At 52.6% G+C, this 14,705-nt stretch overlaps 1 protein-coding gene across 1 annotated transcript; it reads right to left on the reverse strand.

Annotated features, from left to right (window-relative positions):
* Positions 1-5,235: 5,235 nt before the first annotated feature.
* Dbndd1 (dysbindin domain containing 1) lies at positions 5,236-14,121 on the reverse strand. The gene is given in 5 exon segments (XM_051169163.1): positions 5,236-5,654; positions 7,201-7,341; positions 8,039-8,182; positions 13,898-13,976; positions 13,978-14,121. Coding segments are annotated over 5 exon segments (666 nt in total). The 3' UTR covers positions 5,236-5,496.
* Positions 14,122-14,705: the final 584 nt, after the last annotated feature.

The raw sequence follows: 14,705 nt of genomic DNA on the forward strand, positions 1-14,705 counted from the left end.
GGAAGGCTAGGCTTGTAAGCTGGTTGGTCCTTAGGAAGCCAGCACGCCAGTCGGGCTGTGCCTAAGGACAGGGAGTATGGCCATCCCTGGCCTGTGGCAGTGTCAGGAATTTTATTCCCTCAGTCAGACCTGGCATCTAGCCTTGGGGATTGCTTCACTGATGGAGTGTCAGATTTAATTCCATTTTACCACAGTCCTTTTCCCAGCATGCCCTTTGCCCTTCAGTCACAAAAGGGTTGTTTTGGGTCGGGCCCTCCGGCTCTGGTACAGAACTGTCACCCCGTTTGTAGCAGAACAGCTCTTGATGAAAGGAAGGGCTTTGTGAACTCTAAGCCTCTGTGAGCTAAAAGAGACACATTCTTCTTGTGGGTCCTGGGGTGTGGTGAGGCCTGCTCTGCGACCTCCTCATGCTTGGAGGCCTGGGTTCCTTGACAGTGTGTTTGTGTCCTTCCTTCAGGACGCCCTGGGGTCACAGGTCTCAGGGCTGCACCATCAGCTGCATCAGCCATCCCTTCAGGTCTGCGTGGGCCCCTGGGGAGGAATCCATTTGTCCCTGTGTGTATACTACAGGTGCTTATGTGTATGCATACGCATGTGTGCATATGATTATACGGAGGCCAGAGCTTAACACAGCATGTCTTCCTCAATTGCTTTCTATCTTATTTGAGTTTTTCCATTTATTTATTTGTACTTTTATCTGCACATGCATGTCCACGAACATGTATGTGCCATGATCTACATGTGTAGGGCAGAGGACAACTTTGGGAGTCAGTTCTAGACATCATCAGGCTTGGCAGAAAACGCCTCTACCCACTGAACCATCTTGCCAGCCAAGCTAGCTTGTTTTTTTGAGAGGTGGGAGACTCTTAATTTGGCTAGATTTGCAGGCCAGCCAGCTCGGGGACCCTCCTATCTCTGCCTCCCAGGGCCGGGGTTCAGATGAGCCTTTTTGCTTGGCTTGTATGTGGATGATGGGGAACTGTTCTTAGATGTTCTTGTGTGTGGATGACGGGGAACTGTTCTTAGATGTTCTTGTGTGTGGATGACGGGGAACTGTTCTTAGATGTTCTTGTGTGTGGATGACGGGGAACTGTTCTTAGATGTTCTTGTGTGTGGATGATGGGGAACTGTTCTTAGATGTTCTTGTGTGTGGATGACGGGGAACTGTTCTTAGATGTTCTTGTGTGTGGATGACGGGGAACTGTTCTTAGATGTTCTTGTGTGTGGATGACGGGGAACTGTTCTTAGATGTTCTTGTGTGTGGATGATGGGGAACTGTTCTTAGATGTTCTTGTGTGTGGATGATGGGGAACTGTTCTTAGCTGTTCTTGTGTGTGGATGATGGGGAACTGTTCTTAGATGTTCTTGTGTGTGGATGATGGGGAACTGTTCTTAGATGTTCTTGTGTGTGGATGATGGGGAACTGTTCTTAGATGTTCTTGTGTGTGGATGATGGGGAACTGTTCTTAGCTGTTCTTGTGTGTGGATGATGGGGAACTGTTCTTAGATGTTCTTAGATGTTCTTGCTTGTGCAGCGGGTGCCTCACCAGCCCTCTAACTGATGCTGATGAGCGCCTGGCCAGGAGGGCCGAGAACCTTTTTGTCCTCCTCTTTGGGCCCTGACTCAGGACCAGACTGGGTGCAAGGACTATACTGGGCGTACATAGTACTGTACATTTTCTAAATTGTTATGTTTGCCTCAGAAACAGAAATTTCATCAGGGGACAGATACTTCCAACTTTCACTGTTTGTAAAATGTACATTATGGAATTTTTTTAAAAAAATCTTTCATTTCTAATTTTATGTGTATGGGAATTTTGCCTGTATGTATGTATGTACGTACGTACGTGTGTGTGTGTGTGTGTGTGCACACCACGTGCATGCAATGCCTATAGAGGCCAGAAGACGGTGTCAGATCCGCTGATGCTGGAGTGTGTGTGTGTGTGTGTGTGTGTGTGTGCACACCACGTGCATGCAATGCCTACAGAGGCCAGAAGACGGTGTCAGACCCGCTGATGCTGGAGTGTGTGTGTGTGTGTGTGTGTGTGTGTGTGTGTGTGTGTGTGTGTGTGTGCACACCACGTGCATGCAGTGCCTATAGAGGCCAGAAGACGGTGTCAGATCCGCTGATGCTGGAGTGTGTGTGTGTGTGTGTGTGTGTGTGTGTGTGTGTGTGTGCACACCACGTGCATGCAATGCCTACAGAGGCCAGAAGACGGTGTCAGATCCGCTGATGCTGGAGTGTGTGTGTGTGTGTGTGTGTGTGTGTGTGTGTGTGTGCACACCACGTGCATGCAATGCCTATAGAGGCCAGAAGACGGTGTCAGATCCGCTGATGCTGGAGTGTGTGTGTGTGTGTGTGTGTGTGTGTGTGTGTGTGTGTGTGTGTGCGCACCACATGCATGCAGTGCCTACAGAGGCCAGAAGACGGTGTCAGACCCGCTGATGCTGGAGTGTGTGTGTGTGTGTGTGTGTGTGTGCGCACCACGTGCATGCAATGCCTACAGAGGCCAGAAGACGGTGTCAGATCCGCTGATGCTGGAGTGTGTGTGTGTGTGTGTGTGCACACCACGTGCATGCAATGCCTATAGAGGCCAGAAGACGGTGTCAGATCCGCTGATGCTGGAGTGTGTGTGTGTGTGTGTGTGTGTGTGTGTGTGTGTGCGCACCACGTGCATGCAATGCCTACAGAGGCCAGAAGACGGTGTCAGATCCGCTGATGCTGGAGTGTGTGTGTGTGTGTGTGTGTGTGTGTGTGTGTGTGTGTGTGTGTGTGTGCACACCACGTGCATGCAATGCCTACAGACGCCAGAAGACGGTGTCAGACCCGCTGATGCTGGAGTGACAGCTGTGAGCCATCATGTGGGCACTGGGAATTGAACCTGTGTCCTCTGGAAGAGCAGCCAGTGCCCTTCCTTAACTGCTGAGCCATCTCTACAGCCCTACATTATAGTTTTTTAAATCGCCAGGGCTCAACTTGTATCATTATTCACTGAGCTACTTAGGGTCTGGGGAGCCTTGTATTAGGTTCCCTCTGATGAGACAGGAAGGCCTGTGACATTGTAGACTCTGTGGTAGGGACTCTAGGGTCAGTGTCATCACAGGGTTATTTGAAGTGCCTACTTTGGTCCATTTGTGGGACTTTTCCATGGTGACCAAGCAGTGGTTGGGTGTGGTGGGTGGCTGGATCGGCCTGCCTCCTCTGAGGTATATCACGTGCCAGAGCCTCCCCTAAGCATGACAGGCTCTGGGGGTGTCGGAGCTGGGTAGTGCAATGTGGAGTACAGGCACAGTGTGCACACCTCTGGCCAGCTGGAATTACCACTGACCCCAGTCACTCCTCTGCATGCCATAGTCAGCTGATCCGGAGGTGTCAGCATGCTTGTAGCCACGCTTGGGCTGTATCTCCCATTCTGTTGGGTCAGTATCCTCTTCAAGGTTTGCCACCCCATACCTTCACCTTTGACCCAGGTGTTTCCTCTGTACTCCATATGTTTTAGAAGTCGCTGGAAATAGCTATAGCATCCTCTTGCTCTGGTGGTACTTTACCAGTGGAATCCCTTGTCTTACCTGTTTTATGTGACTTACGGGGTATGTGTCACAACACTGTCTTTCTAGACGGCAGAACAAGTAATACCATGTTCGTGCTGCTCCACCTGCACGGAAACCTGAAGGTGTGCTCACAGGTAAGGACAGCAGGTGTCAGCCAGCCAGCCAGCCCTGCTTAGAGCTCAGAGCAGCTACTGCTGGCAGGGCTGCTTCTTCCTGCTTGCTTCTCTCTCCAGAAAGGGAAAGGGGACATGGATGGTTAGAATTTGCCAAAAACCACACCATTCCTAGCAAATGTACACAGCAGACCTGGCTGCTAACAAGACCTGTGGTGACTGCCTGTGTGGAAGGTCATGCTCACCGGGGCCTGCAGGAGGGCAGTCACTCCTGGGTGGCTTCATTTCACGGGTTAATGCAAAGCAGCAAGGCTTGGTCTCCCTGTGGCTTCTGGGCAGAGTGCTGCTTCAGCCCAGGCCGCCTCTGTTGGCTGGAAGAGTTGGCAGGACTTTATTTCTTAGATCCTTTTGTTGTGTTAACTTAGGGACTAGATATCCAGGGCACTTGTCCCTACAGTGCAACTCAAATAAGCCCAGCAGACCACCAGTGGCACTTTGATACCAGCCAGAAGGGCCATGGGTCCAAAGATGGGGCTACTTTAATCCCACTGTCACTGTGCTGCATGGAGGCTGCAGCAGGGAGGTGGATGGTCGGATAAGAGCTGGTGGGTTGGAGCATAGCTGAAAGGTGGCTGCTGGGTGGTGTCCTCTGGAAACCAGAGTTGGTTATCATTGCAGGAGACAGGCAGAAATAACCCACATTTAGGGGTCAACAGTGCAGAGGCAGGTTGGCTATAAAGTAGGAGCCTCCTGGATGCTGTTCCTACCCCTGACAGAAGCCCAGTCACTGCAAAGGAAAATCAAAAGCCTTGTCTTCCTCAGAAGACAGTGGGCAGCAGGGCAGGTCAGCCTGGGGACAAAAAGCAAGGAAACCTTTATTTGAAACCCAGTCTGTGATTCATGGCCAGAGCAGCCTTCTGTTCTGTCTTTGAGCACACGACAGTAGTGTTGAGAGTGTCTAAACTGAGTGCCCAGCACCTCACAGCACAGTGGGTGGCTAGGCTGGCCCTGCCTCACCTGAGCTGCTCCTGAGACAGATCACAGTGTCAGAGTCTCCCAAGTGAACATGTGACAGGCTGTGTGGGTGGTGGAGCTAGGCAATGGGACGTGGAGGACAGGCACAGTGTATGCCCCTGTGACAGACACAGGCTCTGTCCTTCGACCAGTCTGGGAGTTGTCACTATGGATGGATGCTCTGAACTAAGGAAGTCAGGGGCAGTCTCTCAACCTTTGAGCTCTCACACCCACAGACCAAGAGAAGCAGGCCTGGGAAGAGACTGGAAACAGCAGTGCCTGGCTAGGGCGAAGGAAGCGTTCAAGATTTAAGTCAAGATGAAGCTCTAGGGAAGTTAACACCCACCCTGCCACTTGGCTGGACAGCAGAGCCAGCCCATGGCCTACCACCAGCCCTACTTTGGGCATAAGAGCTCACTGAGGTTTGAGATAAACCCTACCGGGTCCTGGGTAGCTGTTATGGGCTTGGATCCCTTACCTTGAACCTACTCAGAATCTCAAGAGAAACATCTTGTCCTAGAGACAGGCTCCTAGAGGAGCCAGGTCATCACTGTCCACCCATCCCAAGGCAGACTCCATCCAGTGCCATCCCTGATGCAGGGTCCAGGAACCAGCTGGACCTAAGGCCACTGGGCCGTGCTTGTGTTGGGGCACCAGAGGCCTGTTCCTGGCATCCGGACTTTGACATGTTGTCAGGGGTGATGGCTGGAGTCTTGGGACTTGGCAGAAGCCATCTCTTGTGCCAGTACAGTCCTGATTTGCCATCACGGTGGTGTGGCCCAGCCCTTCGGCAACTCTGGAACAGATGGGAGATGGGCTAATCTTCCTTGGGCCCCTCCACAGTAAGGAACGTGTCCACAACTGTCCCTTGCCGCTCTGGGTCACTGGGGGGCTGTTTCTCACGGTTCTGCTCCGCCCTTGTTTTTGTCCAGGAGGGGGAGCGTAGGCAGCCAGCCCTGGATAGTGGGTGCAGACCTGATGAGAACACAGAGTTTAGCATTCAGAAGGTAGGGGCACTGAGGTCCCACACTGGCTCTGCTAGTCTCATTAATGTGGCTTTTGGGTCACATAAGGCCTCTTGGTGTCTGCCACTGCATTGAAGATTTTATGTGATGGGCAGGAACTTTTCCGATGTCTCTCGGAGTCACTGGATTCAAGGCTAAGACTTCTCAAAAAGAAAAGGGTGCTGACTTAATTTCATGAGGCCTTTGACATACAGTTTAGGTCTTATCCTAGGTCACACATGGGCATGTTTTGGCTTGGGGGTAGGAGACGCTGAGGCTGGTGGGGGTGAGGCTGGGGGTAGGAGATGCTGAGGCTGGTGGGGGTGAGGCTGGGGGTAGGAGACGCTGAGGCTGGTGGGGGTGAGGCTGGGGGTAGGAGAAGCTGAGGCTGGTGGGGGTGAGGCTGGGGGTAGGAGACGCTGAGGCTGGTGGGGGTGAGGCTCGGCCCCTTTGCTTTTCCTGTCCCACAGCACAGCATGGACAGCTGAAGGGCACACTGATGTTGTCTTAAACATCGTCAGGCCAGCTGTGCGGCGACTTTAGTGCCAGCACCTAGGAGGCAGAGGCAGTTGGTCTCTGAGTTTGAGGCCACATTGGAAGTCAACCAGGGGCTACACAGTGAGACTTTTTTTTTGGACAGGATTTCACTGTGTAGTATTGGCTATTTTGGAACTCATTCTGTAGACCAGGCTGGCCTCGAACATGGAGATCTGCCTGCCCCTACCTCCCAAGTGTTGGGACTAAAGGCGTGTACCACTACCACCTGGCTGAGACCTTGTCCTTAAAAAACAAAACAAAAACTGGTATAAGCCTTTATTTCCAGCACCCAGGAGGCAGAAGCTGATGGATTTCTGAGTTTGAAGCTAACCTGGGCTACAGAGTAAGTTCCAGGATAGCCAGAGCTACACAGAGAAATCTTTTTGTTTGTTTGTTTTTTGAGACAGGGTTTCTCTGTGTAGCCTTGAACTCAGAGATCCACCTGCCTCTGCCTCATTAGTGCTGGGAATAAAGGTGTGCTCCACCCCACCTGGTGAGAAGTCCTACCTTGAAGAAACAAACAAACAAAACAAAAAGCAAAAAACAACAACAAAAAATTAAAGTTGGAGACTGAAGGACTTGTCCCCAGTAAGGATTTATGGCCACAGGAACGGGAACATCCCCTGCTGGTCTTACACACACCCCTTCCTTTGCAGAGGAGAAGCCACTCAAGTGAGGAGGGGCCCAGGTTGGTGAATGCTCCACCCCCCTCACTCCACCCCTGTGCTTGCCTTAAAATCCACATTCAGTAAACTATAATTTCAAGGATCAATGGGGTTGTCTCCTGTGGTTCGTTTGGAGAAATCAAGGAGAGGTAAAAAGGAAGGAGCCTCCTTCCTATGCAGGAAACAGCAACACGAAATGTGACTAAGAAATGGAATGTGAGGTCAAGTGCTAAACAAACTGGGGATTTGAGGGGAACAGGGCCCCAGGCTTTCCCCCTTATGTCTCCTTTCCCCCAAACTGGTGTGCAGCCTCACCTGCTGGGGACTCGGTGGCCAGGTTCTCGTCGTCAGAGTCCGCAAAGACCTCAGCCAGCTCCTGGTCAGACATGTCGGTCAGCTCAGTGAGGTCCAGGAGATCAAAGTGGACTTCCAAGGAGGAGACGCTGCTCAGAGGCTCTGCGGGTTGCAGGGGCACAGGCACCCCTCAGTCCGCAGCCACCTCTTACAGGCCCAGGGGTGACCTGGCACTGTGTGTGTGTGTGTGTACTCGCACACACATACTTTCATACACATGTGTAGGCATTAGGCCAGAGGCTGATGGGTGTCTTGACTCAGCTGTTCTCTGCTTTACTTTTTGAGATGAGGACTCTCATCTTGCCAGTTTGCCTAGACTTGCTGGCCAGGAAGTCCCAAGGATTCTCATGACTACCAGTGCAGGCCGTCTACCTACCTCTCCAGTGTGCGGATTAGAAACATGTACAGCCATACCTGGCTTTCTTACAGCACTGCTGGGGATCTGAACTCAGGCTCTTTTTTTTTTTTTTTTTTTTTTTTTTTTTTTTTAGTTTAACAGACCCCTGGCTGTCCTGGACTCACTTTGTAGACCAGGCTGGCCTCGAACTCACAGTGATTTGCCTGCCTCTGCCTCCCAAGTGCTGGGATGAAAGGCGTGAGCCACCGCCCAGCTGAACTCAGGTTCTTAAGCTTGCACAGTAGGCACTTTATCCACTGAGCCATCCCCTGAGCGGGCACTTTCTGTAAAGCCAGCACTAGACCAGACCTGGGGAGACCCAGCACCCGGATGGCGCTTGTATGCTTCACACACAGGCTGCTCTGTTCCCTGATGAGTGGGGGCATGGTCAGGGATACTTACGCCTCCTCTCCGTGACCTGCAGGAACCCTGGTGCTGGAATGGGGATGCCAACCTCATCTTCTGCCACAGGTGTATGGCAAGTGTCCCCTGTCTCGTGTGCTGGAACACTCAGGGCAGCCTGTGGTACCTTGACTTCCTTAATCTCTGTAACCGAGACATAGTGTCACCTCCACACTTGTGGCCCCCACAGCCCTTCAGGACAGGGATCTGCCATGAGTGAGGAGGAACATGAGCTGATATGTTGGGTCCTCGGAGGGTCTGGCTGTAGTAGAGTTCCCAGACAGGTCCGTTTCATGGCCTTAGACAAGGAGGCAGAGATGTCACTGCTCCCTAGCAGGCCCTGTTCTCCCTGCCAGTGGACAGACAAACAGACTACTTAGCACTATAACTCCAGGATGCTCTTAGTGTGGGAATTACACATCGAGTTTGCCAGCGAATGGCTCCCTTGTCCCAGCACTGCTCTGCGTTGTCTAGGTTTTGGCCTGCCTAGGGTTTTTTGTTTTTTGGTTTTGTTGTGGTTTGCTTTGTTTTGTTTTTCGAGACAAGGTTTCTCTGTGTAGCCCTGGTTGTCCTGGACTCACTTTGTAGACCAGGCTGGCCTCGAACTCACAGAGAACCTCCTGCCTCTGCCTCCCCAGGTTTATAGGTCTGGCCTGTGGCTTGTGGGTTCCTGTCTTTCTGCTAGGGGCTGACTGATTTCTAAAAACACCTCGTATGGTTATTTGAATTGAAATGTAAAGCAAGTTGAGTTGGAAGTGACGCCTTGCTGCCCCACCACCACCCGTCACTGCCTGCTACAGTTTGTGAATGTTCGTTTCAAAAAGTGAGCTGCGCATTTTCCTTATATAACAGCTCGCTGTTGGACAAGAGTCCTGGGGTCTGCCAGGCGAAGCCTCAGCTCAGCCCCACACTAGGATTAGTGGTCTCCTTCCCAGGGTTGGAGCCTCACCTAGTGAGCATCTGGACTCCCAGGCACTTCATACAGAGCCCTGGCAGGGGCTCCCATCCCATCACTGCCACCCCAGCCTCCTTGTCAATCCCCACAGCTAGTCAGGTGCGATCCCTTGTGCCTGTCGCCTGAGTTACATTTCCCCAGAGGAGAGCACCCACCTTCAAACCTCCCTGCCCTGTTCTCAGGTAGCTTTTCCCAGACCCTGAGGCTTCCCGCTCTGGTTTCTAGGTCCTACATAGTGTGTCTGACTGCCCCTCCCCACCTGAAATCACTGTGTGCACCAGAGTGAACGAAAGCCCTCTGTGACCTGCGGGTCTATGCTGGGATGCACAAGTGCCCCATGGATTATTTTTGGCAGCCGCGGGTGATGAAGAGCAGCTGCTGCTGCAAGCAAGCTAGGAACTGAGGAGGCCACGGCCCAGGCTCCCGGTGCCAACAGCTGCATGTCTGGCTAGCCTGCCTTTCCTGACGGGATGTGTTGGTAGCAGATGTGGGGCTGGCGCATCCCTGCACACTTCAGTCTTTCCCTGTCAGATGCAGAGGACTGAGGAGGGAATGTGCATCTCAGATGGGGCCAGGAGGAGGGGGATGGGTAGAACCTTCTGAAGGGTCCCCATCTGAGTAGTGTCCATCTGTATGAGGGTGAGAGCTCAGTGAGAACACAGGCCAGGTGGGGGGAGGGAATGATGGTTCACACTTCCCTCTATGTCCCAGGGTCTTGGGTTGAGGTGGGGAGGCTATCTAGGTAGAACCTTAGCTAAATAGTAAGTATTGCCCCCTGTCATGCACCCCTCACTAAGAGATCCTGGGGTCATACAGTCTTCAGACCCCAGGACAAGAAACTAGTGGCCTTATTCCATCTTTTCAGGTTTTGCCCATGCGAGTTTAGAGTCAGTGAGAGGCAGTACCCCTTTGTGTGGGGTACTGGGGATCAACCCAGAGCATCGTGCACACTGGGCAAGTGTTGCTGTAAAGTTTTTAACGTATCTTCATGTATCTTGCTTTCATTCTTTTCCATCTCACTGCGGCCTTGGTCTTGTGTTTATTCTGTAAATCCTGGTGCTTTGTCCTAACCCAACTCGGTGGGAGAGGAGAATGAAGAACCCAGAGCTGTCACCATCAGGGACATTCTTGTGGTGCTTGTTCACAGTCCCAGCTCTGGGGAGATGGAGGCAGGGCTCAGTGAGACTGCCTACAGACCAGTAAACAGAGCCACCTCGAGGCCAGTGTAAGGGTCACACTTAGCATCCCAGCAGTTGGGGAACGCAGGGTGATGACGAGAACTGAAGCCAGAAGCCAGAACTTGCCGAGACAGAGAAAGCCTCTGACCCCACCTGTCCCCTCCTTCCCTCTTTTTCTGAGACAGGGTTTCTCTGTGTAGCCCTGGCTGTCCTGGACTCACTTTGTAGTCCAGGCTGGCCTCGAACTCACAGAGATCCACCTGCCTCTGCCTCCCATGTGCGCCACCACGCCCGGCTTATCCCTATCTCTTCTCTCTGTCTCTGTCTTTCTCTCTCTCATGACCCCCATCTTTTGTGTATGAATGATCCCCATCTATGTGTGTCTATGAATAAATGACCCCCCATCTCTGTGTCTGTGAATGGATGACCCGAAGGCTCCACAATTAATAAATGACTGTGCTAAGAATCATCCAAGTCAGTTTGTGCCCTCCTGGAAAGCTACTGTGGGAAGGAGGAACAAATTGTCCACCAGCAAGATCTACTGTCCTTTCCAGTGAGGAAGCAAAGGCAGTGTGGTGGGCAAGCTAGGACAGGGCAAATACTGGCAGGCTGGCTGAGCCAACAGCTGAATGGGCTCAGATCTCTTGGAGTCGCCATAGACAGGGTAGAGGGAAGTGGGTATCTGATGCCCTTAGGAGGACTCCGCAGCGACCCTTGGCTCTGGTCTTCCACAGCCTCTATAAGCGGGCTGCTGCTGCATTAACCTGTGGCTAGATATTGGAGCTGGGGTGCTGCAGTTCCTATCTACCAGGTTTCCTAAGAGCTAACTTGTCACTTAACACTTTGCTGTTGCCCTATTTCTAGCACATTTGTGACTTGGAAACTGGGCCTAAATCTCATGTTCCTTGCTGTGCTACCAAGGCCTGGCCATTCCTTACACCGGTGGACAGGTGAACAAATGAATTAGTGACATGAGGGAAAGAGGGTCCCAGAGGTAGGGGGCCACTTGAGCCATGTCCGCAGCACCTCCACCTGGGTCTGTGCCATCAGTGCAATGATTTAAGGAGGCTAAAGACCCTACTACTCAGTCTTCTGGGTGCAAGGCCACAGCCTCCTGTTTCTCTGCAGACTCTGGGAAACCCTTAGAGATGGGGATGGGACAGAGACCTATTACCCAAAGGTAGCCGGGGGCCTCCCAAAGAGGGCAGCTTTTACACTTTGATGCCCGTGCCTTCTCTCCATGAGCTGCACTTTGGTTTGGTTTGGTTTTTTAGACAGGGTTTTCTCTGTATACCCTTGGCTGTCTTGGACCAGGCTAATCTAGAACTCACAGAGATCTGCTTGCCTCTGTCTCTTAAAGTGCTGGGATTGCAGGCGTGTGCTACCACACCCAGCTATGCTTTGCACATTTTAAAGAAATTATTTGCTGTGGGCATGGTGAGGCATGCCTTTGATCCCAGTACTCAAGAGACAGAGGCCGGTGGGTATCTGTGAACTCCAGGCTGGCCAGGGCTACCTAATGAGACCTTACCACGTACACCCCCAATTACTTAGGTACAAAAATTATATATTAAGCTTGGATGATGGTGCATGCCACCTTTAATCCCAGCACTAAGGAGGTAGAAGCAGGCAGATCTCTGGGTTTGAGGCGAGCCTGGTATACACAGCAAGATCCAGGGTAGCCAAGGCTACATAGTCAGAACTTGGCTTAGTAATAGTTTAAAATTTTTTACCTTTGGGAAGGTAGTTTCTTCAGTGGCTGTTGATGACTAACCAGTATAGATTTGATACAAAATACTAAAAAAAAATAAAAATAAAAAAAGGACATGGTGGCACACCCCTTTAATCCCAGCATTTGGGAGGCAGAGACAGGTGGATCTCTGTGAGTTTGAGGCCAGCCTGGTCTACAAAGTGAGTCCAGGACAGCCCAGGCTAACACAGAGAGAGACCCTGTCTCAAAAAGCAAAACAAAACAAAAAGTACTGAAGGGAAGCTGACAAATCTGTATGAGCTAGCCTGGCTGGGCCTGGGAGGTGGAATACAGAAGACCATGCTGGGCTCTGCTTTTGTGTGTGTCTCATACTCTCCAAAGTGTAACTCAGATAGGAGTCACAGTCACCCTGGCAGGCACAGGACCTACATAGAATAGGTAGCTGGTTTGTTCACTGAATCTGTGTCTGAGGCGCCCAAACAGTAAGTTATGTATTAGAAACAACTCACTCAGCCGGGCATGGTGCCGCAGGCTTTTAATCCCAGCACTCTGGGAGGCAGGTGGATCGCTGTGAATTCAAGGCCAGCCTGGTCTACAGAGTGAGTCTAGGACAGCCAAGGCTACACAGAGAAACCCTGTCTTGAAAAACAAAACAAAACACCCCAAAACAAACGACAACAGCAAAAACAAAGAAATAGAAACAACTCACTCAATCTCTATTTAAACTTTTGGGCAGGTTCTCCTTTCTCCAGAAAAAGAAAAACCTGCCCCATACAAGGGGCTGCCTGTACTGACAGCCATGCTAACAGAGCCTCAGGGGGGCACAGGCAGGTTTCCAACATCAAACAGCTCCAAAATAGCCTTGAACTCTGCAAGCAAGTCCTTACTCTCCAAACCATCTACCCACCCTCTGGTGCCCACAGCGCTGGCTGGAAGACCCTGGGTCCTGAGACTGTCAACAGCAAGAACATTGATCTCCCATAAAGACAAAACAACAAAGCATAACCAATCCCACTGGCTGGGGGGCGCCTGGTGCCTAGGAGAATAGGATTCTCAAACAGGACATTGCTCCCGCCTGGAGACACAGGAGACAGCTTGGGGACAACTCCCAGGGGGCAGCCTTTTAGGTTTCAGAAAATGCTATTCTGTAGCTGGGCTGCAAGCGGAATGGCAAGCTGGCCAAATCCTCAGACACTTGGTGGCTCCTTGGGATGGGACCTTCAGGAAATCCTAGAGGTATTGGGCACAGATTGGCAAACGAAGTTGCCACAGCGATGGATCCCTGGAAAGCTGAGAAGGGGGGCGGGGTGGGTGATTTATTTAAGAGTTCCTCCCCTATTATCAGCTACTTGCCTGTTGGCAGACTCCAAGGAAGGCAGACCTGCGGTAGGATCTTAACCTCAAGGATGTCCAGCTGCTGCGAGAGGATGAGACGGGAGCACACAATTTACACCGTCCCTTCCAAATATATGGCAGCTGGACAGCATGGACGCCGCTGCCCTGCAGCACCAGGAGCTCGGGTGCATGCGCCATGACCTCACCAAAACCCCAGTTTAGCCAGGAGCCCCAGACCCCCTTCCGCCTCTTCTCATTCCTCCGGGTATCGCCGCTGCGGCGAACAAAGCCTGCGCGTGAACAAGCGGGTAGCGTCGTCCCCATGAATAGCCTCTCAAGACCCCGAACTCCGGTCCCTGCACGCCCCACCCCCACTCCCAGCCTCGGCTGGTAAGGGGCTCAGGGCGAAACCCCCATCACCACCTTGGAGGATAGTCAGCCAGGCTTCCTGAATCTGGAGCTCGAAGAGCGGTGAAAGAGACGCAGTCTGTTTTCCCAAGCTCGGTACCCGCACGTTTCCAAGGCGCTGGCCCGGCCCCCTCCTCCGCCCCCAGCTCTTAGTCGGGCAGGCGGGCTCTGGAGGCATCCGCCGGTCTCCAGGGCCGGGGGAGCAGCCGGCCAGTGGGCAGGAGGGGCTGCAGTTTTGCTGCTGGGGTTCGGGGGACCTGGGCTGGACTTACCTCCCCGACCAGTGCCCTCCGGAGACTCCATGCAGCCAATGGGGTCCGCGAGGGGTGTAGGCAGCGGCGGCGGCAGCCGGCCCGGGTTCCCCAACTGCTCTGGCGACTACTAGGTCCCGGCTTCGGGTGCAGCGCATCGGGGCAGCAGTCAAGGGGCCGCGGCGGCGGGGAGGAGCCCGCGGGGCGGGGCGCGCAGCTGCTTCGGGCGCCCGTCCCCTCCCCATCTCCAGCAGTCAGCAGCACAGGTGCAGCCCCGCCCTGTTCCTCGCGCGCCCCCTGCCGACCTGGCCAACAACAACCCCCACCCCCGCGCCCCTGTCATCCTGCAGGGACACAGCCCTTTGCGGACCCCTCAGTCCTGCGGACTGAGCTGCGTGGACTGAGATCCATCCATCCATCCACCCCCAGGCATTTGTGGGGCGCCTGGCAGAGTAGGAGAGGAGGTGGCACAAGAAGGCCTAAAGCAGTGTCAGAACCCTCAGTTGATAAGCCTGGATCTGATTAATACTATTGAATCCATATTGAGAATACGAGGTGGGGGAGTGGTAGTGTGGGGAGGTGGCGGAGTGTGACCTGGCAAAGGAAAGGAGGCCTCGGATGTATTGAGAGCCCACAATTGGAGTCCCATCTCTAAACGACAGCTCTGCACCAGACCCGCTTACATTGCAGCGTGCTGGATATTTTATGTCCACTTGACACAAATGAAGTCATTTGAGAAGAAGGAACCTCAGTTGAGAAAATGTCTCCATAATGTTCAGCTGTGGGGTATTTTCTTAATTTATTATTGACGAGGGAGGGCCAGGCCGCT

The sequence above is a fragment of the Acomys russatus genome, chromosome 26, assembly GCF_903995435.1.
Source record: "Acomys russatus chromosome 26, mAcoRus1.1, whole genome shotgun sequence".
NCBI lineage: Eukaryota > Metazoa > Chordata > Mammalia > Rodentia > Muridae > Acomys > Acomys russatus.